At 39.1% G+C, this 27,471-nt stretch overlaps 1 protein-coding gene and 2 long non-coding RNA genes across 6 annotated transcripts in view; 2 read left to right on the top strand and 1 right to left on the bottom strand.

Moving 5' to 3' along the window:
• Window positions 1-3,493: 3,493 nt before the first annotated feature.
• Window positions 3,494-27,471, bottom strand: part of rapgef4a (Rap guanine nucleotide exchange factor 4a) — a 42,045-nt gene continuing 18,067 nt past the window's right edge. For 3 of the 4 annotated variants that reach the window (XM_058612424.1, XM_058612427.1, XM_058612426.1), the window contains 26 exons: window positions 27,310-27,374; window positions 26,251-26,301; window positions 26,062-26,168; window positions 24,257-24,378; window positions 23,970-24,153; window positions 23,801-23,885; window positions 23,401-23,461; window positions 23,187-23,263; window positions 22,962-23,108; window positions 21,738-21,853; window positions 20,515-20,600; window positions 9,649-9,727; window positions 9,402-9,552; window positions 8,902-8,990; window positions 8,782-8,812; window positions 8,628-8,706; window positions 7,868-8,014; window positions 6,770-6,867; window positions 6,489-6,614; window positions 6,161-6,339; window positions 5,963-6,053; window positions 5,352-5,402; window positions 5,056-5,143; window positions 4,830-4,894; window positions 4,697-4,751; window positions 3,494-4,197 (listed from right to left, as the gene is read on the bottom strand). In XM_058612424.1, the coding sequence (XP_058468407.1) occupies window positions 4,070-4,197; window positions 4,697-4,751; window positions 4,830-4,894; window positions 5,056-5,143; window positions 5,352-5,402; window positions 5,963-6,053; window positions 6,161-6,339; window positions 6,489-6,614; window positions 6,770-6,867; window positions 7,868-8,014; window positions 8,628-8,706; window positions 8,782-8,812; window positions 8,902-8,990; window positions 9,402-9,552; window positions 9,649-9,727; window positions 20,515-20,600; window positions 21,738-21,853; window positions 22,962-23,108; window positions 23,187-23,263; window positions 23,401-23,461; window positions 23,801-23,885; window positions 23,970-24,153; window positions 24,257-24,378; window positions 26,062-26,168; window positions 26,251-26,301; window positions 27,310-27,374 (2,558 nt within the window). In that variant the 3' untranslated portion in view covers window positions 3,494-4,069. The remainder of the gene's footprint in view (window positions 4,198-4,696; window positions 4,752-4,829; window positions 4,895-5,055; window positions 5,144-5,351; window positions 5,403-5,962; window positions 6,054-6,160; window positions 6,340-6,488; window positions 6,615-6,769; window positions 6,868-7,867; window positions 8,015-8,627; window positions 8,707-8,781; window positions 8,813-8,901; window positions 8,991-9,401; window positions 9,553-9,648; window positions 9,728-20,514; window positions 20,601-21,737; window positions 21,854-22,961; window positions 23,109-23,186; window positions 23,264-23,400; window positions 23,462-23,800; window positions 23,886-23,969; window positions 24,154-24,256; window positions 24,379-26,061; window positions 26,169-26,250; window positions 26,302-27,309; window positions 27,375-27,471) is intronic. The other variant, XM_058612425.1, reaches the window with a different exon arrangement.
• On the top strand, window positions 12,917-18,194 carry LOC131442431 (uncharacterized). Its single transcript, XR_009233010.1, has 3 exons — window positions 12,917-13,138; window positions 14,144-14,217; window positions 14,669-18,194. It is a non-coding gene; the product is annotated as an uncharacterized LOC131442431 (long non-coding RNA).
• Window positions 18,221-19,622, top strand: LOC131442420 (uncharacterized). Its single transcript, XR_009232999.1, has 3 exons — window positions 18,221-18,541; window positions 18,624-18,869; window positions 18,953-19,622. It is a non-coding gene; the product is annotated as an uncharacterized LOC131442420 (long non-coding RNA).

Here is a 27,471-nt window from a genome sequence, read left to right as displayed (position 1 = left end):
CCAGTGGGGTAATTTACAAAGAAATATATGATATTCTATAATCAATCCATCGTGCCTGGCAAAGCATGTGTCACAGTTAACTAAATCAGCAATTAAAACTCAGTATAGGTCAAATACTGGTCAAAATCACAGGATCATCAGTTTTATTTGGCCCTTATATTGTAGCTTCATGTGTATATCAAACAAACTTATGGGCAAAAAAAGCTAAATGACTTCAGGACCGTGCTGTCGTAGTGACACCCAGTGCAGGAGAATGGTTGTAAAAGTTTTCATCACCAAGAAAGGGAAATGACGTCAAAGAGAGTGAGAGAGAGAGAGAGCGAGAGAGAGAGAGAGAGAGAGAGAGAGAAAGAGAAACGCCAGGTGCAAACAGCTGTGTCGTTGCACCTCCCCTCACTGACACTGATGGATACATGTAAACACTAGTTATAATTTGCTACTTTAACGTTTTTTGGTAAGAGCTCAAATTAATAGCTATTTAAAGGAATAATTTACGTTTTTGTGTGGTTGTATAATGCACTGACATATTATCAACACTTTCACCAAGGACACTTCTGTGTGTCCCCGCCCTTTTTCATTTACCAGCATGAGACCCGGACATTTGCTCTGTCTGAAAACATGTCTGCCAACAGGGATGGGCAGAAAGGAAAACAGCTTTAATAATTAACACAAGGCTCACCTAATAAAATATACACGGCTGAACAAGGCTATGTTAAGAATATGTTCACTGCTTTATCGCAGTCTTTTTCAACTCGAAACTGAACCACTCACCACTCTCTCTCCACACAAAATCTGTGTTGTGAGTACAAATAATAATGTTGTCAATTACTTTCCTGATAGATCGATTTGGTGTTTGGTCTATACAATGTCAGAAAATGTTCTTCAGTGTTCACCAGACCTTGGAATGATGATTGTTGTTGATTGTTGATGTTTTGTCCACAAACCAAAAATATTGAATGATATATTTAATTATATGGAGCAAAAAACAAGAAAATATTAACATTTAAGAGGCTGAAAAAAAAATCCTTCTTCATTGTTGCAGCTCTAGTCTCCTGCTGCCTCCCTTTTCCCCCATGGACTTTGATGCAGGAGAGTGAGTCGTTAACAAACTTCAGTTTCTATATAGAAAACGCAGTCTAACTGTGGCAAATATATTGTTAAGGTAGTGTATAGGGTAGCATACAATTGCTTTAAGTGAGTCTTTTGTTACAAGACTAAGATTGATTTTCCCTCAGCCCCTGCTGGCCTTTTTCCAGCACGCTGTTTAGTGCAGCTCAGCTCACCACAGTGCTGTTTGGAACGTTACACCCAGGCTTGCATTTCCACCACGGGGTGTGTGTGGGCAGGATGGTGATTGCAGTGTACTTAACTTCAATGTTTAAGAGTCAGACCACCTTAACAGAAGCGTGCCAAAAACCTGGTATGGTACACTATTTTGGTACCCATCTCAAGTTTGACAATGGAAATACAAATAATTTCCATACTGAACACTTTTTATGTTGGTATCAGACATGAAAAAGTGGTATCGAGCCATTCCTACTTTAAAAGAAAAGCTGTTGTTTTGAAGACATGTAATGTTCACTTAGTGATGATCACCATATTAAAGTTTGTGCCCTCATTGTAAGCATCTCATGTCTGTTTCCAATTGTTTTTAATAATGAATTCTGTTTTACCACATTTATTGTGTTGTCTACATTTTATGATACAGACCTGTCAAAAACACCCACCTTTATCATGGGGGTAAATGCTCTTGATGTAATGCCATGTTAAAACGCAAAGATTATCGTTGTTGTTGTTGATGATTCAAATGTCTTTAACTGTGAGCACTTTGTTTGAAATAGTTTTAGTAGCATTATGAACAGGCCCTTTTATTGTTGGTCTGCATGGCATCATTTGACTCATTTCAAATTGAGCATTTATGGGCATGTTTGAAAAGCCCCAGGATATTATAAACAAGCCTGATTCTACTGTTTCTGAAGGACACTCACTATATTCATGTTCTTATCTGATGGCATGGGCTTTAACTTCTGCACTTCTCTTGGATGTCCTACTTATAAAATGGACTGTCTGGATTTGATTATAATGTCAGATTAAAGTGAACGATTACGTTTGGCTAATTGTATCCCTTGTTGAAACATATTTGCTACAAGGGATACTATTATACTGTTATTATTAGTCAAATTATATTCAGTATTTATTTATTTATTTATTCGTGAGACAAATATTTAGGTGGCCCACAAACCGCCAGCTATCTTCCCACACACATTTAAAATTGAATATCCCTGCATTACACTTACGTTTATGTATCACATTCAGCAACTCCCATTAACAGTAAACAAGTACATGCAGTAACCTGAAGGCCTTTACTGCATATTATAACACTATACTGCACTGTATAATACTATACTGCGTATTCTAACACAGTACTACATTTGTATTTTAATACTAAACAGCATTTTACAAACAAACTAGTATCAGCCTGGATATCAACCGCTCACTAGCATGTACTTACACCCGCCCTAACAGTGTAAACATACCGACATTGAGTTTGAAGTTAAGGGTCTCGCAGCGGCTCTTCTTCGGCGCAGGCAGAACCAGGCTGGAGAAAATAAGCACTTCAAACCAGGAGAGGTTTCCGGGAAGACTCAAGTGAGATGGTTTCTCCAATCTTTCTCACGCCACTAGTTTGACTGGTTGCACAACTTCCTCCCAAGCAGTTGCCAACAACAGCACAGTCACCATACTGATCAACAGCGACCCTCGCTGGAGCAAAGTGGTACTACATACCTCCATGTTTTTGTTATTTTCTAATGTCCTGGGACAGTGGGGTTTAACGTGGGGTTGGCGGCCCACTTTATTTGAATCTAGAACAAACATAGATATCTCAATTAATTGTAATATAACTACTAATACTTTTTTAATTTTAAATACATTTATTTTCAGCCTTACAAATTCCCATTTGAGGCCAAAAAATGAAACTTCTTCTCTTTTTAAAAATGTATTTAAATACAAATTTAAACTTTAAATTTGGTACATTTATGTTCATCATTTATATCATATTGTGTCAAACCTATTTTTAACCTTACAAATTCAACTCCAAAGCCTAAAAATGAAATTTCTAAATGTTTTAATGATTGTATTATGACAATTATTATTTTTAAATGATTGATTTAGTCACTTTTTTTTATCATTCATATCATATGCAGTAAATTGCCACTTATTTAGGCATACTTTTTTTTATTCTTGTATTTCATTTTTGAGTTATCTGAAATTTCAAAACTAATTAACTCCTTATGTTTTAAGTATAAAAAAGAATTACTAGGCTAAAGTTTGCAGGGGCTAATCTGTCACATGCCAGTAACTGATAAACAAAATAATTATGGTATAATTAAACCTTGAAGGAAACTTAACTGTGGATTTTACCAAATCAAAATACTGGTTCTCAAGACAGAAATGGACGTAATGGGTTGGCCAAAAAAATATGCCACACAAATACATCTAAAATATTTAATATTTACAGCAGACACATGTTTTTTTTTAGACATTCAGACGAGTAAAATGTTCTCACGTCAATACAAATTCAAACAGTTATCATAATCCTGTGCATGCTGAATGTCAAAATAAATATTTGCACACATTTTACAACACAAAATAATTTAAATATACATATAAATATTGTCTCATACAAAAGTTATGAAATAGCTGGATATTAGGAAGATAATTGTGACAAACATTTTGAAAGCATAAACATCACACAGTGTACAATTATCAGCTGAAATTCAACACAGAAATCTTCTCCAGTTCCTTCAATGATCCCTGTTGTTTGAGTTGGGAATGATCGTTTTCTACAGCACAGTGATATGAGAGGTTCTGCAGCACCAGCAATTAGAGCTCTAATAATATCGGAAGTTATTGAAAATCAAAGGCTAAACGAGTCAGGCAATAGCATTTGAAACTATTTAACTTATGATGTGATCCACCCATGATTAGGTCCTCGTAGTTCATCCCACTGTACAAACATGTCATATAATAAGCAGCAGACATTAACATTTCTGTCCCTGAGAGGATTTTAAGACCTGGGAGGCTCAAGTCCATGAGAGAGCTGAGTTAGTGTCCGTTGGTTGTCGATCACGCTGAGCTGACGAACGTAAGTCTGAACCTCTGGGTGGGTTTTACTGGCCAGAGGTGAATCTGGGCCTGAAAAAAAGGGAAACATTTCAACCTTGTTATTCAAAAAAATCAACATAGACCTCAAGAACTTGCATGACACATTTCCACTTGCACCCCTTTTCTAATGTGCCTTATTTATTATTTGTATTTCTTCATTGTTATTTCAGGGTTAAGTATTGCTCTATATACCTGCACTGCACCAAATTACAATGTGGTTGATCTTAGAAACTCAAGTTTACCTGCTGCCATAAAAATTGCAAGTAAATTCAATTTGATACATATTGTTTCAACTCATAAGGTCAAGTTGTTTAACTTATGATCATGTATAACTTGCTATATCTCATCGTAGTTTAACTAGCTATTTGACGAAAGTTTAGTCATTTCAAGTCAAGTTCACTACTGTTTTTAAATAGAGTCTAGTTATTTTGTACTATTGCATATTAAATGCAAGTTTGCCAGATGCCAACTTCACATTCCCACCTTCCATTTAAAACCTAAATTCGACAGATGATTATTTGGGACTTACTGAATGGCTGGCTCCTACAGTGTCTCATTATCTTCACTGTGTTAGCGATCATCCGCTGAAAGACAATGAGACACCATCAACAACAGGAAGAATAAAATATTCAAAAGTGTAACCAGTATATTCAGATTATTACCATCTTTTCAAAATTGACCAAAGTGTCAATAAAAGTTCTGTTGCCCTCATGAGTAAAGGTCGTGTCTGGAATAAAACAAAATGAATTAAATACATTTAGAGCAAAGGCAACATCAGTTCTTTAGCTGGTTGGAGAAGCAAACAAAAACAACTATAATATAGTTGTTTATGTTTGACATTACATTAAAAAGAACACCTAACCCTAACCCAAGATAAACGTGTGTAACCTTTGATCAGCAGTGGCATGAAGGGAATGATGGGAGGCTCCAGTTTGGCAACTGTCAGTCGATATGCTCGGTGGTTCCTGGACGGGTCCTGTGGAAACAGTCACACTGCTCTGAGAACTCCCATCAGTGTGTTGAACAGATCCATCACAATACAGGACATGGGTGATGCTGCCAAACCCACAGTGACCAGCTGACAGTGCAATAACCCTAAGGGTTTTTTTTACTTAGTATTTGTTGGACGCACTTTGAAGTGAAAGAAAATTACTCAGACCATGAATTGAATTGTTTCCACTTACCATCAAGTTTTCAAATTCACTGTAAAACTTCTTGAATTTGCTGGGAAGTTTCTGTGAACACATTGGAGAAGGAAGGTTTACTCATGTTTAAGGCACTGTTTAGATCTGGTGTTAAAATCCAGTCCTAACTGTTTACAACTGGAATTAAAATGCATTTGGGATGTGACCACATATGATCTGATTTGGCATTCCTGCTCTGTGTTCAAATACACATGCATGTCATGCCTGTTAATGAGAACAAAATTGTATAAAGAACAGGTCTGAATGCTACAAATCTATGACGCTCATCAATGATTGTCACATTATTTATGTTTCTAATGGTTAAACTATTAACTATTAAAAGTAAGTGCTTTTATTCACTCGATCATCAGACACATCTGTTCAAGATGTGTCTGATAGCATGAAATACAATTTTAACCATTAGAAAAATAAGTAATCATTGACCATCATTGATGATTGTCATAGATTGAGAGCATTCAGACCTGTTCTTTGTACAATCTGCCCTGATTTGATCAGCTCACTCGGGATGAATGTTAAAACCAGGCCTGATTGGGATGTAAAATTGTAATCATTTTGAACAAACACAAACAGTGGACATACTGAATACCCACCTCCCAGGTCTGAGTCAGCCGGCTCACTGCAGGGTTACTCAGCCCCATAATGACAGCAAAGAAGGAATTTAGATTCTTGTACTCTTTGCAGCTTTGATAGAAAACATGAAAAGTCAGATTAGGTAGCAAATAAGCGATACTGCATTCAGACAAACGGAATGCAGTATTCAAATTGACAGTGACACAGGGTCCACTCACTGGGCAGCGATCTTGATGAACTTCTTGAGAAGTTGAACCCTCTTGCTGAGCTGAGAACACAGGCACACCTCCGTGATCACCCAAAACTGAATTTCATTAAACCTCCTCAGGAACAGATCCAGGTTCACGGTGGTTTTCTTGACATTTTGTCTCCCAAATGTGTGGTAGATGAGTTCGAGCTGTCACATCGAAAAAGATTAAAAAAAATACAGGAGTAAATGTCAATAAAACTCTTACAGTTATATTTACATCTTCCAACCTCCGAAGTGACATCAGACGTTGAATATGATCTCCTAAAGGTGAACGGCCTCTCAGTTACATACTGTACCTCATGTACACAGTGGAAAAGCTCCCAGTCATAGGAGGTCATGTGATAGGCCACATCTTTAGAGCTCATCAACTCAAAAGTGGCCAGTGACCCTATGGAGGGACCCTCCTGCTCAGGTAACGGGGTCTGAAAAATATGGAAAACATTGTATTTTTACTATCTAATAATCATATAATTTGCTGTTTAGTAAATTCGTGTTTTTTGACTGAAGAAATATGGTAAATCAGAGACATATGGAGTTATATACATGTTTACAATATTATGTGTGGTCATCAACACACCAAAGAATCCAGCTGGTCCCGTTGGCAGGCAAACAGTCGTCCGTTTGTGCTGAGAGTGGAGAACACGGATACATCATTGGATTTGAAGATCACTTTCTCTGTGAAATGAAACCACAAAAAAGATTTACATTCATAATTGTGCTCGTTTTTTGATGGATAATGCTGCACCATCAATTTAATATAAAAAAAATAAAGTTCAAGCAACTAAAGGAAAGTCACGGCTAAGACAGCCGTTTTATCTTATATTTCGATATTCTTGTTTTATCGTATTGTATATCAAATTTGGGTACACAGCAGGTTAGTGGGTAGCATTGTTGCCTCACAGCAAGAAGGTCACTGTGTAGTTTGAATTCCAGTTGGACAGAATTTTGACTTTCTCTATGGATTTTTCATGTGTGTGTGGGTTCTCTCCGAGCTCTCAGGTTTCCTCCCACAGTGCAAAAACATGTAAATGGTTTTATTGAATACTCTAAATTGACTGTAGGTGTACATGTGAGTGTCATCTCTGTGTGTTGACCCTGCAATGGACTGACCACCTGTCCAGGGTGTATCCCGTCATTTGCTCTAGTTTATCTGAGATTGGCTCCAGCCCCCCGTGTCCCTCATGTGGAGGAAGTAGACAATTAGTCAGTGAGTGAGGGTTTTTAATTCTATTCTTATTCTGTATTGTATTTTTACATCTTTTGACGTCTTTGTTAACGTGTAGGTGCCACTTGTGATGGAATCACAAGTGGACCAAACATAGACTCCCACTCATGTGAAATCTATTTTGAGTTTTCTTGAAAATCTTAAAGGCAGATCAAGTGTATTAAGAGTGTAAGAAAAAGTGTTTGACCTCTCCCGCAGAGACAAAGCAACATCATGACAGTAAAAAGCCGCCACCAGCAACAACAGCCTTGTGCTAAAATGTCAGGAAAAATAATCTGAGCTCAGATTTTTTCTAAAGCTGTTTTAAAGGCCGTAATTTAGCACCTGCTGTCACAGTCAGCAAACTCACTGCAATGGGCAGCTCATTTCTAAATCAGCCACAGATTAATTAGTGTAACACCAAGCTCTCGTGTGTCGTCTTTGTTAACGTGTAGCTGCCACTGCTCTCACCTCCTGCCGAACTGAGGCTGACCAGGAGCAGGTCCTCTGCTGACCCCAGCTTGTCGGCCACGGCACCGATGACCTCCCTGACTGACGTGGCCACAGGAACCCTGATTGTGGTGTATGTATGGTCACAGCAGTAGACTTTAAACAGAACTAGAGAAAAAAAATCCAAGGTGCAGTCAAACAAGTACTCATTGGATTAATATTTGAATATTTGCCCCCCTACATGTTATAAAATAAGTTTTCTTTTAGTTTTTAATAGTTTTCCCTGAATAAGATTCTTAGTTTAAGGGGTCCCAAAATGATTTGGGAATCACTGAATTACTGTTTCTTCTGTCCTGCAGTGTTGAACTGCAACTGACATTAGTTAAGAAGCATATATCAGCAGAAATGTACATGTGTGTGGAAGAGAGGTTTTAGACAACAGTGGCCCAATCAGTAAAAGGCCTGAGTGAGCGATTATTAAATACAACTTAAAGAGTGTGTGAAGTGACAAATGAATTTAGGACTTTGTCCGGAGCTAAGTGAAAGGACCAAAAGAAAAAACAAAAATGAGCCAAGGAGTTCAGATTGAGCTGAAAATATCCGCTGTCATATTTTTAGTCCCCCACAAAATCTTCTGCTTCAAAATGAACAAAAATGCCACCCACCCCAACACAAGTGAGATTAGGTACAGACAGTTTTATGTAAACATTTCAAATATTAGATGTAATGTTACACTGACACATTGTCTGGGCCAATCCTGACCCACATTTCCTTTACTCACTTTCATCATTACTCTTAATGGGCTGACGTTTCTGAAGCTTTTCATTCCCCATGCCAAACTGCCGCAGTATGACTTTGTGCTGTGAAAAAATTCAACAAGTGTCAACCAAAATCAGCAAGTGACCTTTAATATGAAAGTGAAAGTCAGTCTTTACCTTTTTCTGTGCGACTCTGGAATCTTCAGTGCTACATCACGAAATAAGAGAAGAACAATACAATGTGGACTAAAGGTGAGATACAAGGAGATTATGGTGACTATCAGGTTTGATACTTACTTGTGCTTTACAATTCTCCCCAGCTCTGTTAGTTGATCACTGAGAGAGGGAGTCGTTTTGGCATCATCAGACACTGCCATGAAAAACTCCTGAAAACCAAGGTAGTTAGAGAAAAATGACTCCCACATCCAAATGAAGAAAAAACATAAATCTAACTCAATGATGTAACTGTATGTCAGGATTGACTCTCTGCAGTGTTAAATTTACCTTTCTTATTATCAAATAATATACTGTCTGTCTGTGTAGCTATAGCCGGAGTGACTAATCTTCCAAATGTACCATACAGAGTAAATCAATAGTACTGAATGTCACCACTTTCTTCTGCACGGTGAAATTGACTTTTCTCTCTGCTATGCTGTGATTTTTTAGTGTGGTTAACTGTATTATATCAATGTCATGTGTCAAAACGTACAATGTGAGTGTTTGTCCTCACGTCTTTGTGTATGCATTATCTTTTCTTATTATCTTCCCGCTACCACATACAGTATCTATAGACTGACCCGTAGGAAGGCCACAGAGACGTCCTCCTCCTGCAGGTGATCTCTGTGGACGTCTGCCCATTGCATTACCAGGCGGATCACCCTGCGTTTGTTGTTGAGTGTGTAATCCAGCTTCTCCTGCTCAGAGCCCTGCACGGCCTGGGCATGGTAGGTGCACAGCAGTTAAAGATCAGAACCCTGCATACATTTATAGTTCCTCTATTTTCAGATCAGAGGACCCTTACATAACAAAGTGCTGAAAGGATATTGAGCCATCAACACTGGACACAGTTGATTGTTTGGCATGAAGACACAGTGGGTGAGCACAAAGTCGTCTAAGGCCGAGTCTGTGACAGAAAGAGAGAGAAGCTCATGTGACACAGAATACACATCAAAGAGGGTCCAGAGCCATCCAGCCGTGGTCCACATGGCCCCGTGTCTGTCACCTTTGCAAGTAAATTAAAACCATACATATCCACAGAAGCAAGAGGAATTAGATCAGGTCTGTGATCTGTGGCTAATTATGGATGAGAACAACCAGGTCAGAGCAGAGTAGAAGAAGGACAGAGGAGAGAGACACTGCGCCATGCTTATGATCATAATATTAACTAGTACCGCAAGCGATTCTGAACAGGTTCGAGCTTGAGGACTCGCGAGTCTCTGTGTGCCCACATCGCTGCGCGCGCCTCTAGCTTATGTCCCATTCATTCACCACTTGCGGTACTAGTTATTTTCAGTCCTATTTATTTTCAGCGGCGTCCTTGCGCAAAGTTAGAGGGTACTTCCTATATACTACCTATCCTATGTATAAAATGGCTGACTACCTGTTGGGTTAAAGGCGTGTCCGTAAACGTGTTGACTCACATATCAAGTTTCATGCAGATTGGACAATGTTAGACTTTACTTCCTGTTTCGGGCATTCTACTTCCTGTAGGGAGGTTATCTTTTACAGACATGTTCAGGACGGGTCTGAGGTGTCACATATCAAGTTTCAAGTGGATACAACGATCCCTGTTAGAGCAGCATCAAAAACTGTAAGTGTAATTCTGTCTGCCGTTACCAGGGGGCGCTGTTTTTGGAATTGAATATTTTCATATAGATGTCTTCAGGGCTATCATCAATCCTAGCAGGATTGACAAAGTTGTAACAGTTTGTTTTTTGTAGATTTTCAGCAACATAGTTGTTTTCAGCAATCTTCAGCATCATCAATCACAGCAAGTTAGGTTGGGATCGGACCTTCCATCACAAAGTTATAAGAGTTTTGTTGTCTGTTGCGAAAAATAAGAATTTGCGCCAACTTTGGCGCCCCCTATCTCGTATGCCATGCAACATTTTATAAAACTTTCATCAACTTAAGCTCGTCAACTTGTCCACAGTGACCTCACCAAGTTTGAAGGTGATCGGCCAAAAGCTGTAGGAGTTGTTAGATCAAATACCAAACATCATATTGTCTGCCGTCACCAGGGGGGCGCTGTTTTGGAAATTGAATATTTTCATATAGTAGTCTCTGGGGCCGGACTATTATCAATCCTAGCAATCCTTGCTTCAGATCGGACCATGATTCGCAAAGTTGTGACAGTTTTTTTTTTGTCGCAGAAATCCAACTTTACATCGTTGCCATGGCAACACCGTAAACGTTGTGCCATCATATTCAGCACACACCATCTACCATGTGTTTTGAGTCTTCCCACCAATTTTGAAGTCCATACGATAATCTCTGTAAAAGTTATTCCGAAATCATAAAGGACCTTTTTTTTGTTTATCTTCTGCCACCACTAGGAGGCGATGTTTTCAAACTTGACAGTTTTTGCATAGACATCTCCAGCAATGGCCCATCGTCGATCATCGCAAGTGCGATTGAGATTGGACCTTCCATCACAAAGTTATAAGAGTTTTGTTGTGTGTTGTGAGAAATTTGAAATTTTCGCCAACTTTGCCGGCCCCGTTCTTGTACGCCTTGTGACAGGAAAGTCGTCACCGACTTTTTTTGACCGTCCCCATCTAATGAACGTGTGTACCAAGTTTCGTCCATGTACGTTAAACCCAACAGCAGATGACCTAACTAACTTTGTCGAAGCATGCCGTTACGTGTGGGACACTAGAGGGCGACAAGTGCTTTTTTTTTCAATTCAATTAAACTTTATTGATCGCTAAAATGTTATGAGAACTGTGTGCCGTTGTAAAACCTCACCAAAAGGAACGGAGTAACACAGCCTTTAGTAGTGGAAACGGAGTTACTGAATTTAAAAAAAACAACGCGTTACATTATTAGTTACTGAATAAAGTAACGGCATTTCTTAACGGTGTTACTAATAACGTGTTACTTCCCAACACTGCTACAAGCCTACAGTCCAGCCATTCTGAAAGCAGACAATGCCTCATAATAGAAATACAACAAACATTATATAGAATTCAGATGATAGGACTCACAGTAATATGTTTATGGATACCAGCACACATTGGAGTTAAAGCAGCAACAGGACATATTAATATAGATTTAGCAATAAAATTAAGCAAAACATAAATGAACAGCATCATTAAACAAAAACTAAAGGAGAGATGGCAAAAACAATGGGAGGAGAGCAAAGGAAGATGGTTTTACTGTATCCAAAGAAAAGTGGGAGTGGCTAGGCACGCGAAAAGAAGCAGGAAAAAGGGAAAATATAATATCGAGGATCAGATTTGGCCATACAGGATTGAACAACACACTATTTCTCATCAATGAACACAATACAGACAGATGTGATCACTGTGGGCAGGAGGAATCCATTCATCATATAACACAATGTCAGAAATACCAAAGGGAGAGAGAAGTAATGATTAAAAAGTTGAGAGACATTGATGAGGAATTGGAGTTGGTAGATGTATTGCGGAAGAACCGGAGTGAGTGTAACAAGATATTACTTCAGTTGATTGGGAGGATATAGGATGTGTGTTTGTGTGTGTGTGTATGAATAAGTGTATGTATGTATGCATATATAGGTTGTTGTTTTTTGTGTTTTGTAGGTTGCAGAAAAATTCTTGTCTGCTTGATTTAATTTTTTTTAATGTTTTAAACTGTTTTTATTTCTATAGGTTACTTGATTTTTTAAATTGATTTTGTTTTCATTTCCAATGTATTTACTTGCTTCTGTAAAGCACTATAAATTGCCTTGTGTAAGAATGGCGCTATACAAATAAACTTGCCTTGCCTATGTATATCTGTATATATATAGATAGATATATACAATTATTATTTATTTATGTTTACTTTTAAGTAATAGTTCAGTTCGATCAACATTTCGATCCACACTCCATACCAGATGGTGGCGGTAATGCACCAAATCGTTGTTTGCCAACCGCCATAGTACCTCAGAAAGGAAGAAGAAGAAGGAGAAAAAGCATAAAGCGGAGACTGATTGGTGACACACAACACACCTGCTCGTCTTCGCGCAGGTGTTTTTCAATCAGCTGATGGCCGCTGATTGCTTCCTCCTCCTCCTCATCTTATTTAATCTTCGTCCAGCCATCCGTAATGTTACTTTGAAGAGAAGACGCGAAAAAAGTGTCGCTGTCTAACTACTGAAACCGGGAGGAGGGAACTTGTGACGCTAGTGTACCAACAAAAAACCACAAAAAAGAAGAGGGAAAAAAAGAGAAAACTACCACGGCGTGACGTCAGACGCCGAAAAGGTGGCCGCGTGCATCAGCTCCTATTATAAGAACGCAGCAAGGATGGCGTGTTCGACCGGGTCCAGATTGGTGGCCCGTCCAGAATGGTGAGTAACTTTTGTCAAGTTATCTTAATGGTGACGCGGTTTGCCGAATTACATTGTAACCGTGTAGTTTATTATTTGTTTATTATTTTAAGTATGTAATTTAAGTTGTCACCATTAGCAACATTTTTTATTATATTGCATGTTATTGTTTTATTATGTGTTTAAGTTATATTGTTAATTTTATTAATTATGTTATTTAGTCTATAATGTTTTATTATCACTTTTAGTCTTTTGTTTTCTTAGTCTAATGGAATGTTGGTTCCGCGTCCTCTTTGTTGTGGTGGGGGACCAGGTAATGGGACGGACCGGTTCCGCGTGAGATCGTGTTGTTCTGTTTTACCTGTGAATAGAGAAATAAAGTATCGCTGTCCTGCCGAAACGGTGTCTTTTCATTTGAAGAATTAACTTCCTCTTTGTAAACCGCAAAACCCACGGCCCTGGCGATACCTGTCCCAAAGTCGGGATTACAATATGCTCAAATTTAGCTCAATATTGTGCCTCATTGTCAGCCAGTTATCTGAATTGGCAGCCGTTTTGTCTGGTTACAGCAGTTAAATCATTGGTTTAAATGGGGCTGCAACTAATTTCTATTTTCATCAACCTGTGATTTATTTCATGTTTGGTCCATAAAATGTTAATTGTTGTAAACTGTTTCTAAATGCAGTTATATTCTTAAATTATTTGGATTCAGTGCAATTAAATAGAGAAAAGAAATGAGGAAATATTCACATTTAACAAAATAAAAAAAATCTGAAACTCAAACACTTAAACCAATCCATTATCAAAATAGACAAAACAAGACTTAAAAACAAGTTAAAATGGCTGCTGTGCTATGTTAACTCACTGTTCCACTCATGGTCATTACTATTGAGTTTTTCCACTGGAAAGAGTTATTTATTATGTTAAATGTTTAAAAACAGATTCAGGGTTATACATGTCTTTTATAATCCTAAACTTTTAATGTAGTTATTAAAATACAACCCTTTTTTTTTTTTTTTTTTAAAGGAACAACCTGCTTCCTGCTCACAGGGACCTGGTTTGACCCGCCATATACAAAAGCCTGAGGCTGTCAAAAAAAGGTGAGTGAAACCTTTAGAGATAATTTACTACATCATTGAAAATGTTATGGCTAATTTTCATAATGTATTTAACTGATGGCAATATATCATTAATTTAATCACACATGTATAATATAAGTTTTTTTGTGTTTTTAAAGAGTGTTTCTACTGACATTTCTATACTTGAACTTAAAAGGCATTCCTTAAATCTTAATCAACTTTATTCTACATCACTTGTGATTATGTTAATTTCTTTGTTTCACTGTTAGAATCACATTTGTGCTGGCAGCAATGTTTTCACTGAAAGTGAGTCTTTATATCTCAGGCTGGGTGAACCATGTCTGTACCTCATACAAACACATTGTCGAACACCTTACCTAGTTATTTTACACCTGTAACAATATGAACTTGAACATTGTCAAGGCTGGAGACTGGACTCAAAAAAATTTTTGTTTGTTTTTTTTCCCCCCAGATTGATCTTCATGAAGATCGTCAAATAGTAGGCGTCATGATTTAATTCTGGGTGGCCGCTGTGTCCCCACTCTTTCTTGGCCGCTGTGCCTACATCTATCTACATTGTCCAACATGGCCACGTTCTTTCTATTCTCCTGCTTTCCATCAGTCAAATAGCTGAGGGTTGTACATGGAGCATTTGCCACAGGTTGGTTTTGTATGTTCCTGTCCACTTTATTGGGTGGTCTGAAATCTGGTCCTTGTTAGTTATATTTTTGTGGAACTGCTGAGCAAGTGATTTGAAAGAATGAGGTGACTGATGGAGTGTTTGAAATTCTCTCTGAATGAATGGGTTTTCCATCGTGGCCATTAATCTACCGTTAGCCCTAGGACGTTAAAATAGATCCTGGTGATCTACAAACACAGTACCTGGCTTTGGATGGCAGCTGTGCCATTGCCTTTGTATGGCCATACGTTCCTTAATGCAAGTAAGCCATGATGGCTAACTGTGCCCGCGCCTTCATAGCCTACTTGTGTTATTGTACGTCTGGCCTTGCGCGTATAGTAATTTTACATAGGCAAACATGGGTGCCTTCCGCGTCCATGCACAGTAAGTGAACTAACCTGTACTTTTCTTTTAGCATCAGTCAAGAGGAGCACCGACATCACTGCATGTCCATCTTAATTAGATTGCGTTTTAGTTTCGGTAAAATTCAAATGTTAAGTGCAGTTTTTCTCTCTTGCTTGGCCGCCGTGCCATTACTATACCTGCTCTGACCTGAATCTTGATTCTTCATGGCCACTGTGTCATGACTGTACTCGGTCTTGGTGCTTATGCCAGTCTATCATTTCTGATCTGTTTTTCCTACAAAGTTTTCCTGGTTGAGTGTGTGTGTGTGTATGTGTGATGACTGACGTTAATCAGACCAAGACTAACACTCCAATTGACTTTACTGCACCAGAAAGGCGCACAAAATTTATGCTGCAACACTGGTAAGATGCACACCAATTAGACAACAAGCAAATTCAAATTCTTTCAAAAACAGGTAACCTGTTTACCAGGTAACAGGTACCTTTCTGGTAAGTATTAAAGGCCTTTGCCACATGATCTTTGTGGGTAAATTGTGTCCACTCAATGTATAAAGTTAATTTGCATCTCAACATTTACAATGCCTGACAAAATGGCATTACAATAATCTAATTTTTTTGTTTTGCGTTACTGAGTGCAAAGGCCTTTATTTACACACTGCTGTCATGGCATGTGTCACTGTCTCTCTCGCTGTTCTGTCTGTCTCTCTCACGCTGGTCTGTCTGTCCTGTGTGTCTTTTTGTCTGTCTGGTCTCTGTGTGTCTGTCTGGTCTCTGTGTGTATGTCTTATGTGTCTGGTCTCTGTGTTTCTGTCCTGTGTGTCTGGTCTCTGTCTGTCTGTCCTGTGTGTCAGATTTAGTCACTTTTTTAGGCTCAACTTAAATGGATGATTTTAAAGTTGGTTAGTCTTGAGGGGTCTGATTTCTGCAGGAAATTCTGGTACCTTATTTTGAAATGGCTTTAATTTAAAAATTTCATTTTGGTCTTGAATCTCAGTTATCATAGTTGCAACTTGGACTGTTGACAAACGTGGAAGCTAATGAATCATGTAGTAAATGCATCAACGTTTACTGTAGGTTGTCTAAAGTTCTTTCAAAGTGCTGCTATACCAGGTCTTCCTTTATTCTCAACTGGTAATTGCTTTGATAAGATAACTGGTTCCTGCTTTGATTATGGCGCTAAACTTTTGATTTATATGCAAGTGTAGTCACATTAGATTGTAGTTGTTATTCAGCCCATGGATAATGTTATGATATACTTTAAATCTGGCATTTGTTAGCACACTTTGGATATCCATTTAAGTCTTAAAATTTACACACTGCCATCAGCCTTTTGTAGTCGCTAACTCAAATTCAATATTAATGCTGACTTGTCTCACTCTGCCAAGTTTATTTCCCTCTAAAGGAGTTGAACCTTTGTGTTCATAGTCTTTTTGCGCGTCATGTTGGGAGGCCTCCCAGCAGGGGATTTTTATCTTCCCCTGCAAAACTATGCGTTACTCGCCTTAGGCATGCAGGGCTATCCTGCATAGTTTCTTTCAAAAATTAGATTGTAGGTTGCAGGATTAGAGCGCGTTTCTTTTCTTTAGGAGGACACAAACCTGGCAGAGACAGCTATTTAAGTGAAAGTTGCGCCAAATGTTTGAACTTTTTATGTTTCGATACGGCTTGAAATAAAACCTTTATTCTGTGAGCCAAATTCAGACAGCATGTTAAAGACTGTTGTGCAAGTACCCTCTTATAGCAGGAGTGAGCAGCTGCAGCTTTTAATTTATTTTTTGTTATTTGATTTGTTTCCTGGATTGACTTGGTGTCTGGAGCTTTGTGGTTAACAGTGATCATGTAAACGTGTAAACTCAAGTGGTCTTTTGCCTCTTATTGGCGAAGCTGGCAGCTGGTTGAAATGATAGGACTTTATGGCTTGCCCAAAGTGGGATTTTTGATAGAGCATAGTGTTAACACCTCACCATACACTAGCTATTTCAGCGAACAAGTGTCTGGAGTCAGTTATTACCCATGACTTTCTTTTAAATTTCACAATTTAGGCAGCTTGTAGAGTCATTAGTAAGATGCTTAATCCCAATGTCTTGGTTGGTTGCATGAGAAACTGCTATCTCTTAGATGTGTTGGCGAAGTTCCTCCTCTGATTTTTGTAGACTTGCCCTAAAGTTTCTCTCCGCTTTAACTCTTGTTGAGCTGTGCATTAAATGATTCCTCCAACTTGTCTCCATATCAATTTTTTTCTCCCTGCAGCCTTCCACCACCCACTGCTGCTGTTGCATCTGCTAAAGGTAGCCGTATCCTGATTCACTGCATCTTCATGTGTTTGGTTAGAAGTTTCATTAGACTACTAACAATGTAAACACCTTTTAAATGCTTGATCTAATTTACCCAAATGGTTCATCAGTTTAGGACAAAAGAATCTTTGAGTTTGACATTCTTGGGGTCAGTAACCTGACCTCTAAATGTTTGGGAAACCATGCAAAAGATCGCAAGCTCTCTGCATGACCCAACAGCATCGATGTTTGAGTTATTTAATTGCTCAATTTTTAAATCAGTCAAGATTTTATGAGCTGGGTCTTCTTCGCACAACAGAGAACAAGGTAAATTGAGTCGACTCGTAACATGGTAAGGCATTTCGTCTTTCCCCTTCTTCTCTGTGTGTGTGAGGAAATCTGGCCACGGATCCTGACTGAGTGGCATACCATGGCTGTGCAGTTTCTAAAATCAGACAAGGATCCATCTGATTTTGTGACTCGGCCTGTCGTGATATGCATTTATCTGCCTCCGAAACAAAGGATTGGAATTGACAGGTTTGTAGTGTAAATCACATCACTTGCAGATTGTGAAGCATTTGTTTAAATTGGGGTCAAGCATTTTCAGGTGTCTGCTTTGTCAATACTCTGGTGCCACGTCTTGCTAAACACACGAGAAGCTCTTAATTGTGAAACTGCTGTCTCTTGCAGATGTTACAACAGCAATGGCTGTTGAAAGGCTGCAGGGAGAGAAAATGAGATCTGAGGACCGGAAAGTGGAATTGATTTCATGCTTAGCAAAATGAGGGTTTCAGCAGAGGATCTTTTTGTGGCGAGGCTATGGAATCAGAAGGACAGTTTGTCTGGGCAACTGGGAGATTTACAGTTTTTCATGCAGCCAACCAAGACATTGGGGTTAACATCATCTCAAATGGCTGGCAAAGATTGCATGTAACTGTCAGTGTAGGACAAGAAAGGCAGGTATAGGTTAGGGAGGACATCCATCGGTGAGCTCTGACTGGATGTGAGGACCTGTCACACTTGACCAGGTGAGCTACCTGAAGATTTGTCATTTGTTTACCCTTTTTTTTTTTTTTCTTGTGACTTATCCAATTCTTCCTTGTTTTGAAGAGATGAAGGCTGCAGCGCATTCCTGGATCAGAGGACTCCATGTTGGACACCACGACCTGGAGAAGTCCCACCCTGGATGGCTGCAGTGATGACCTAGCCCAAGATGAACCGACCCTTCTATGACGAGGACTTCGCCCAAGATGAACCGACCATTCTATGACGAGGACTTCGCCCAAGATGAACCGACCCTTCTACGACGAGGACTTCACCCAAGATGAACCGACCTTTTCCACGGGATGTCTTCAGGTGTGTTCTTTCAGATGGTACTCAATATGATTAATCCATATTTACTTAATACTAAAGTGTGCTGACTCTTATTTTCTTCTTAGATGTTGGACCTTGCCAAACTGTACACATGCCTCAATGGCTGCTACGTCACTCTGCCCAACAGGACACGGTCACCGAGATTTAAATTTTATTTTTTTAAATGGACTTTAACCCGCCTTGTCCCCACTGACCCACAACCACACATAACAAAACACTGTACATGTGATGTATCACCACACTAAAATACAGACACTGCTACCTCAGCCTGTTTCAGTCTGTAAAAGATCGCAAGCCCTCTGCATGACCCAACAGCATCGATGTTTGAGTTATTTAATTGCTCAATTTTTAAATCAGTCAAGATTTTATGAGCTGGGTCTTTTTCACACAACAGAGAACAAGGTAAATTGAGTCGACTCGTAACATGGTAAGGCATTTCGTCCTTCCCCTTCTTCTCTGTGTGTGAGGAAATCTGGCCACAGATCCTGACTGATTGGCATACCATAGCTGTGCAGTTTCCAAAATCAGACAAGGATCCATCTGATTTTGTGACTCGGCCTGTCGTGATATGCATTTATTTTCCTCCGAAAAAAGGATTGGAATGGACAGGTTTGTAGTGTAAATCACATCACTTGTAGATGGTGATGGTGTACAGACACTGCTACTTTCAGCCTGTAATGTTTGACATTGAAAACTTGTATTTATTGCCTTCTTTATATCAAGTAAAACTTTTGTTCTTAACTTTATGGTTGACTTTTTTTTTTTCAGTGAGTGTTATTTTGACAAGTTAGTGCTTTGAACTTAAAGATGTGGACATCTTTTAAAACAAATTGCACTGATCTGTTACTGTAGACTTGGCACCTTTTGATACTGCTCCAAGTGTTCGTTGATCTTAACCAGAAAACTCAAAACCTATATGGATTTGTACAAGGTTTTAAAGGGAATATAATCTAGCTATAATCATCTGCTGTTCTTCTCTAGCTCATCTCCCGTTCATTCACTGCTTGCGGTACTAGTTATTTTCAGTGCTAATTATTTTCAGTGGCGTCCCTGTGCAATGTTAGAAGGTACTTCCTGTTTAAAATGGCCGACTTCTTGTTGGCTGAAAGGCGTATCCGTAAACGCGTTCAGGGTAGTTCCCTTTACTCACATATCAAATTTCGTGCAGATGGGACAATGTAAGTCTTTACTTCCTGTTTTGGGTGTTGTACTTCCTGTAGGGAGGTCATCTTTTAAAGACATGTTCAGGTCGGGTCTGGGGTCTCACATACCAAGTTTTAGTTGGATACAACGATCCCTGTTAGAGCAGCATGAAAAACTGTAAATGTTGCAGATGACCTAATATGTTTTTTGCGTGAGTTTTTAGCTCCGCCCACTTTAATTTTTTGACGTGCATTCCCCGAACCACTTATAGATGGAATTTTTCACCAGGTCCGATGCAGTTGCAAAAATTGGTGAGTTTTGGGGTAAGTTCAGGGCCTCAAAAACGCGATTTATTTGGAGGAAGAATAAAGAAGAAGAATAATTTTCGGTTTCAAGAGGGTTGTACACACCTTGTGCTCGAACCCTAATTAGATGCCTCTAATCTGTCATAATACTGAACGTTTTATGCTGAGCAGTGTGCTACCTGACTCCGTGAACTGAGAATCCAATCGCATCATTTCAAGGAGGTGCTCCAAAATCTTCTCCGGCGTCCCCGACATTACCTTGTATCTGCAGCAACACAGAGGAAAACACACCCTTCACTAATCAAGAAACACTGGCTCTTAATTCTTAATGACATATCTATGGCCCTCCATGGATTTGTATTACTTGAACTTTGTGTCTGTGATTGCTTCAGTTGATAACAATCTTATTTATAACCTTTCTTGCCTGACTGAGGATTAAGGGGAGCATGGCCTAAGAGCTGTCACCGAAGACCAAAAAAAAAAGTAGGGGCATCTTCTCTGTGAAGGACAATGAACACAATCTTGCCTGGGCTGTTTTTATTACTTGATAGCAGCATTGCAGGAGTGAGCAACACAAGCAATTGTCACAGGAGAGAACACAATCTCGACACTCGTGTGAGGAGCGGAGCTGATTAGAGGGCAACCCTGAACAAGTAATTGAGACTTGCCAGGCCTGCTTTTACCCCCAGGAGTTGGGCCATCATTATCATTAATGTGTCTCTCCATATTACAGCGATTATGGTGCAGTGACAGACGCCTCTAAAGGGATAACACTTGTTGGGTGCAGTGATTTCACGGGATTGCTCTGTGCTTGTGCTGCTTGTATGAAGAGGAAGCATTCTGTCACTCTGATGGACAGAATTCAGCTGGAACTTATAATGTAATCAAGGAGAAGGTTCATGATATATACAGTTTTCTTTTCTTTGACTACATTTTCTTTTTTACATATAGTGCAGAGAAGCCACAATCTGGAAATCAGGTGGAAATACAACTTTTACTCTTGTTTGACCAACATTTCCTGAGAAATACACTTACCAAGTGTTTCAAGAAACCACTGGATACTTTAATTGTTAAAAAGGCTACTATATATTCAAAAAGTGTCACAGAAAAGTTGGAGCAAATACTGAGAGACACCTGCTGTATTTGTGTGCTTTGCATGGAGTCTTCCATTTGTTACAATCTGCAGTCTACCAATTGGATGTCTTTACACTGAACCTTGTATTTGGAGCTTTTAAATGCAACATATTAATACAGATTTACTTTACTTGATATCTCACTTAGAATAGTCTTTTTTTCTTTGGTTGGGACTTCATAAAAGACAACAAACTATTGTCGTGGAAAGATGCTGTATGATGTGCACCTGTCTACATCTCCTAAATACAGTGAAAGAGTGTGTATTTACTTGTAATGGGAGGATGAGGCTCCATGAACCGAGGTCCGACTGCTGCAGAGGCTCTTCTCTAACACCAGAACATCCTGACCATGCTCCTTTAGACGCACAGTGTTCGCCTCCACATCCTTTACACACACAGGCACACACAAATAAATAAATATTTAGCTTGACCCAAGATATCATCACATATTGTTTGATATGCTGAGGACATCCATGACAATTTAATATACGCAAAAACAGTTGTGTCATACTGTTTTAATGATCTGACAGTGGTGTGTAAGTGTAAATGGCATATCATAAAGTGAATGCCGTGTTCACACACTATCACACAATCATCTTATAATAGTAGTAAAGTTTGACTTTCCACTCTGTGAACCAGAACTGACTGTAATTGTTCCTTTTGCAGATATACTGTGCTTTGGCCACGGAGCAGATTGGATTAGACGGTTTGACCACTGAAACAGTCACCACACACCCACACTGACCTTTGCAACAAAAGGCTCATTGTAATGGGCTGGGTTGTTTTGAGACTGGAAAACATGTAATGGAGTGAATATAGTGCTATAATCTAACAGATGGGACACATTCATTTTTGAAAGTGAGACAATGCTTTGCTCTTACTGTATAATTATTTAGACTAGGGACACATGAACTGCACTTTGAATAAGCTGTTACTCTTTTGAAAGTATTTCTCACATGCGCCTATAGATGGAGTTCCTTATGTTTCCACAGATACAAATAAAATGTATGTGACATGTTAAATGTTTACATTGGTGCAGATGGCGCAGCGATAAAAGCTTATATTTTACGGAATGTAAATTATATTATGAGATATATGTAATGTCATTTTAATGACACTCCCATAACATATATTTTGAAGCCATTTAGAGGGTAAACATTCACTACTGAGTAAGTTTTCATGTTATTAACAGTCACCAGATCTATTGGTTCTTTATGATCTGTACAGACATGCTGGAGCGTCACACAGGTCACATGTAACAATGCTGATGTTCCATCTCATTCCCCAAGTCTTCCACATACATCTAGCCTGACTTAACACAAGTCATTACCACCATATTTCATATTTATGACGAAGCAAATTGGTGTAGAGGGCTCTCTAAAGAAAGATTCATGGCTGCATTGCGGAGTTTTGGCCAACAGAGGGCAATAGTGTTGTGTTTTTTGCTGTACAGTTGCTGCAACAACATCAGTACATGTCTAACACCCACTGACCCTCAAAATCCTGTTGAAGTCCTCCTTGTCGACTCTCAGGAAGTGACAGTTGTCTTCTCGCAGGACAATGGAAGCAGCACGGGGGGCGTCGTTGACGAGAGCCAACTTCCCAAAGTCGTCTCCCTCATGAAGCGTGCAAACAACACCCTGAGGAGCACAGCACACGCAATATAAAAGTCATGATGCTTTCACAATGTTAATGATCTTATTGGAATAAATACCTACTTTTCCATAGATGACAACATTGACTGAGCCCCTCACAATAATGTACCATGACGTGCCCTCCTCACCTTGACTGAACACTGGGAGAGAATATAGATTGCATCAGAAAGAAAGAAAGAAAGGCCTCAAACAAAGCAGAATCTAGGATCTGTTGGGTTAATATTGACTCCATCATGCAGTTATGAATCACAACAGGTATTTTATCAAAAATGCTTACACAACGTTCCTGTCTTTGCATGGGACTCAAAGACCAGCACTCCTGCCAGTTCCCTTTTTACCTGTGCAAGCAGAGGAACCAGACTCATAATGCAGGAGGATCAATATCGCAATACATTCCTTTTCCACAGTGGTGGAACGTGGAGTTAGCAAAAAGTTCTGCCAAAACACATATGTGGGTTATTCTACATAAAAACAACAAATGGATTGTTCTACCTGCAGAATATGTATCCAAAAAGTGAGAGACTAAGGTGAGATCATATAGACTGCAGCAGTGTGTGTTTGCATGTTTGCACCTGCTCCTCTAATCATAAAGTGACAACATGTTAAGGAGCTAAACTTAGCTTTCTTCACCACAGGAGACACGGTGGACACACTGAAGACAGAGAAGTTCTACTCACAGTGGTGGACAGATGAGATAAAGCCTTTATATGGAGTAGCTCTTCATAAATGATCTCCAAATCATCTGCTGTTCTTTCAGATGGACTGCAAAACATAAATATACTTTAAATAGCAACCCATTGATTCACTTTATTGCTTCAAAGATTACAGCTTGAAAGAAAGTCTTACTGTTTCCTCAGAATCATCCTCATATGGGCGTCAGGTCCAATCTGTGAGAGGAGGAGCAGCGTGTCCTGCAGCTCCTCTTGGCTCTCCTGCTTCTCCTCCTCGCTGGGCAAAGGGGCATCCTCCTGTTCATCATCCAGGAAGCGGTAGAAAAGGTACTTGTCCTGGTAGCTCAGCTCCTGGTCCACTGCGTGACAAAAACACAACCACCAAGATGGTGGGAATTCAATTTAAAATCTCTGTCTCTCACGTAAATGTGTGCAGACACGGTTGCTACCGCACAGTCTCACCATGGTTGAGAACACCTTCTTCCAGCAGCACCTGCCACATGCCCACAGCCTGAGCACGCGAGAGGACGCATGAGCTCTGCTGCATTAGCCATTCAACCAACTCTGTCCCCACACAACACTGCCTAGAAGTAAAACAAAAAAAGTCTTTATACAAGGCAGTAATGTAATACATCTGATGTCTGACTTTTTCTTACTCAGTCTTGTCTCTGGATTTTAAATTAAGACCAGTCAAGACCAAAACTGATTTGTTTGTGTGAATCATGATTGTATGGTTAACCTCCGTCTTCAAATCCAACCAATAACATAAGACGTTAGAATGTTTTATTGTCTGATATGAGCTTTTTGGTTTTATAAAACATAATGCAAATGCAATTTTGGTGAAGCCTGCTATGTCACAGAGAGTGCACTGACTATTAGTAAGTACAAGTTTACAGTTATTATTATAATCTTCTTCTTTATTGACACTCAAGGTCACCTTACATAAAAATGCAAACATAAAAATTGAATAACATACAATAAAATATAGTAATGAGAGATAATAAAATTGAACAGTGCTGTGTGTTCATTGGGAGTATGTGATTCTGATTGAAGTGTGTGAGGGAGTCAGTGTTGCAGAGTTCAGGAGGGAGGTGAGGTGGACGGAGGAGGATCTGAGGGTGCAGACAGGAGTGGAAATGTGGAGGAGACCTGAAAGTTATGGAGGTGCAAGTTTGAGGAGCAGTATTTTGTAACTGATGTGTTGTGTGATGGGGAGCTGCTGTAGGACGGGAGTGATGTGATGGATGGAGGGGGTTTGTCATATGATACGAGCAGCTGAGTTCTGAACCAGGTGGGAGTTTATGGAGTTTTTTTTTTTTTTTAGGGAGACCAGACAGAAGAGTGAGTTACAATAATCCAAACAGGAAGTGACAAGGCTGTGGACCATGATGACAGTGGTGTGAGGAGTGAGAGAGGAGTGGAGACGGTTGATATGATGGAGGTGGAAGTGGAAGGCGGATCCACACCCAGTCTCTTTACCTGAGGGGAGGGGGAGATGGAGGAATAATCCATCTCTTTATCCAAAAACTATGGAGTTTGGATAAAGGTGGATTTAGTGCCAATTAAAACTAATTGTGTTTTATTGCTGTTTAATTAAAGGAAGTTTGAGGTGAAGGAGGCTGATGCCAATTCTGATTTTCGGTTTTAAAAAATTTAAATATTGACATATCATCCAATATATACACATTTCTCTCGTGCACTGATCTTTATCTTGAATTGGTCTCCGTCTCTTAAAGTATTGGTCTTGTCTTGGTCTCTGTACTGAGGCTGGGATCATGATGTGGTCTCACTTAGAATATGAATGTCAAAGACTGCATACTAATGCTCTTAATTATATATTGAGGGAAAATCCATTGTTAAAATATGTGTTAAATGGCACCATACTGTATTTTAAAAGGTATCATTTAGTCAGTGACGTGTGTTTCTCAGTCAGGGAAAACTTTTGATTAACTTTTCCAATCAGGAGTCAGAGGCTGTTCTCTCTGCCTGTGAATATGTCGGCTTATATCAGTTAATAAACCCAGGAAGTTAGCCAAAAGACGACCGACTGCAGCATTCATTTATTTTTTACAACTTGGGTGTAGTGCAATAAAAATACCGTACTGACAACATCTTATGCAGTTTATATGGGGAACAACACAAATATACGATGAGTTATTCATTAATGTGTTATTAATTAATCATGTGTATATATATAGTTATAAATGAATGAAGTAATGTGTGTTTCCAAACTATTTGTATTTCGTTGTATTAAAATGTCAACCAACCTAAATGTTTTCAGATGGTATTTCCTGTCTCGAATCATGTGAGGTGCCTTACAGAGAATGGCGGTACGGAGAATCTTCCCAGCACGCAAGATCTTCTCCGAGGGCACCTGCACATAGGGATTCAAGTCAAAACACAGGTCAGGTAATAATAATAGACGCCTACATACACATGATGGTCGAGTTTACTACCTGCAAAATGCATTTAGGGTGGGATTTGGCGGGGCTTTCAATGAATGACTTCTGTAAAATAAAATAAAAAATGAGAGGAAATGAAATGAAGGGCATCATGGACAACGGTCAAACTTAGGCTCCAACCAAATGGCGCACAAACTAGGTGAAAATAAAGTGGTGGAATCCAACAACAAACAGCCAAGTATGTGACAATAAATGACATGACAAAAAAAACAACTACAATTCAAACAAGTCGTGTTAAATAAATAGATTTTCCTCTCACTGTGAGCCACAGGAGTTCCTTCTCACTGCTTTTGGATGACTCATGGTTGACATTATATGTTTATTAGCTGTCTATTTGAATTGAACATGTGGTTTTCTGTGTTGCATCAGAATTAAAGTATAGTAATAGTGCTTTTCCATCGTCCTGAGTGATGCATGCACTTGTTTAAACAGGACATAGATATTGTGATATTGTGTTGTCTTGTTTTTCCCCCACTGGGTGGACTGCAGGGTTGTGACATTTAAAATACCTCTGCATGCGTCACAGAGCAGCGCTAACACTAAGCATTTATGTGACAGTTTTAAAGCCTCATTGTTTATTTATTAGACAGTGTGTCCACTCAGTAGCCAAAAAGGCAGGGATTTATATAGTAATAATTATTTACTATGTGAAATTAAATTAAAGTTTCTTACGTGACATAAAAAAAACATGTGATGGAATTATCCGTAGGAACAAAGAACAAAGTAACATAAATCTACTGTTGTGCCACGTTATCAGCCCAGCAGTCAGGAAACGACAGAGGGAGAAAGGTGGGACAGGAACTGCACAGGATGAAGACTAGAGCTCCAGCCAGCGTATTTATACTTAGACCAACTTTAAACAAACGTCTCAGTTCGTGCTGATTTCCAACTGCTGCAACCAGTAAAACATGCATGTCACAGTAAATTCAAGCAATGACAAATAAGCACCAGCACTGTCTCAACCCCACAGTCCCTCTCTGTCTTTTATGACATGTGGCAGCACTGCATGGCATTAAGTTAATTTTGTAGTAATGAATGAACAAATGAAATTACCTTATTCTGATGTTTGGAGATGGAAGCAAAGGAGTTGTTGCTCATGTTCTTTTTATCCGGCATTTCTAGATGGGGAAATCATATATTTTACAATTATACAATACTGTAGACTGTGTCTTCAAGGAAAAACTATAGGATCAATGAAAAGAAGAAGAGGGGCTT

This window comes from Solea solea, chromosome 2, assembly GCF_958295425.1.
Source record: "Solea solea chromosome 2, fSolSol10.1, whole genome shotgun sequence".
Classification (NCBI taxonomy): Eukaryota; Metazoa; Chordata; class Actinopteri; order Pleuronectiformes; family Soleidae; genus Solea; species Solea solea.
This window is presented reverse-complemented; position numbering and strand designations above follow the sequence as displayed.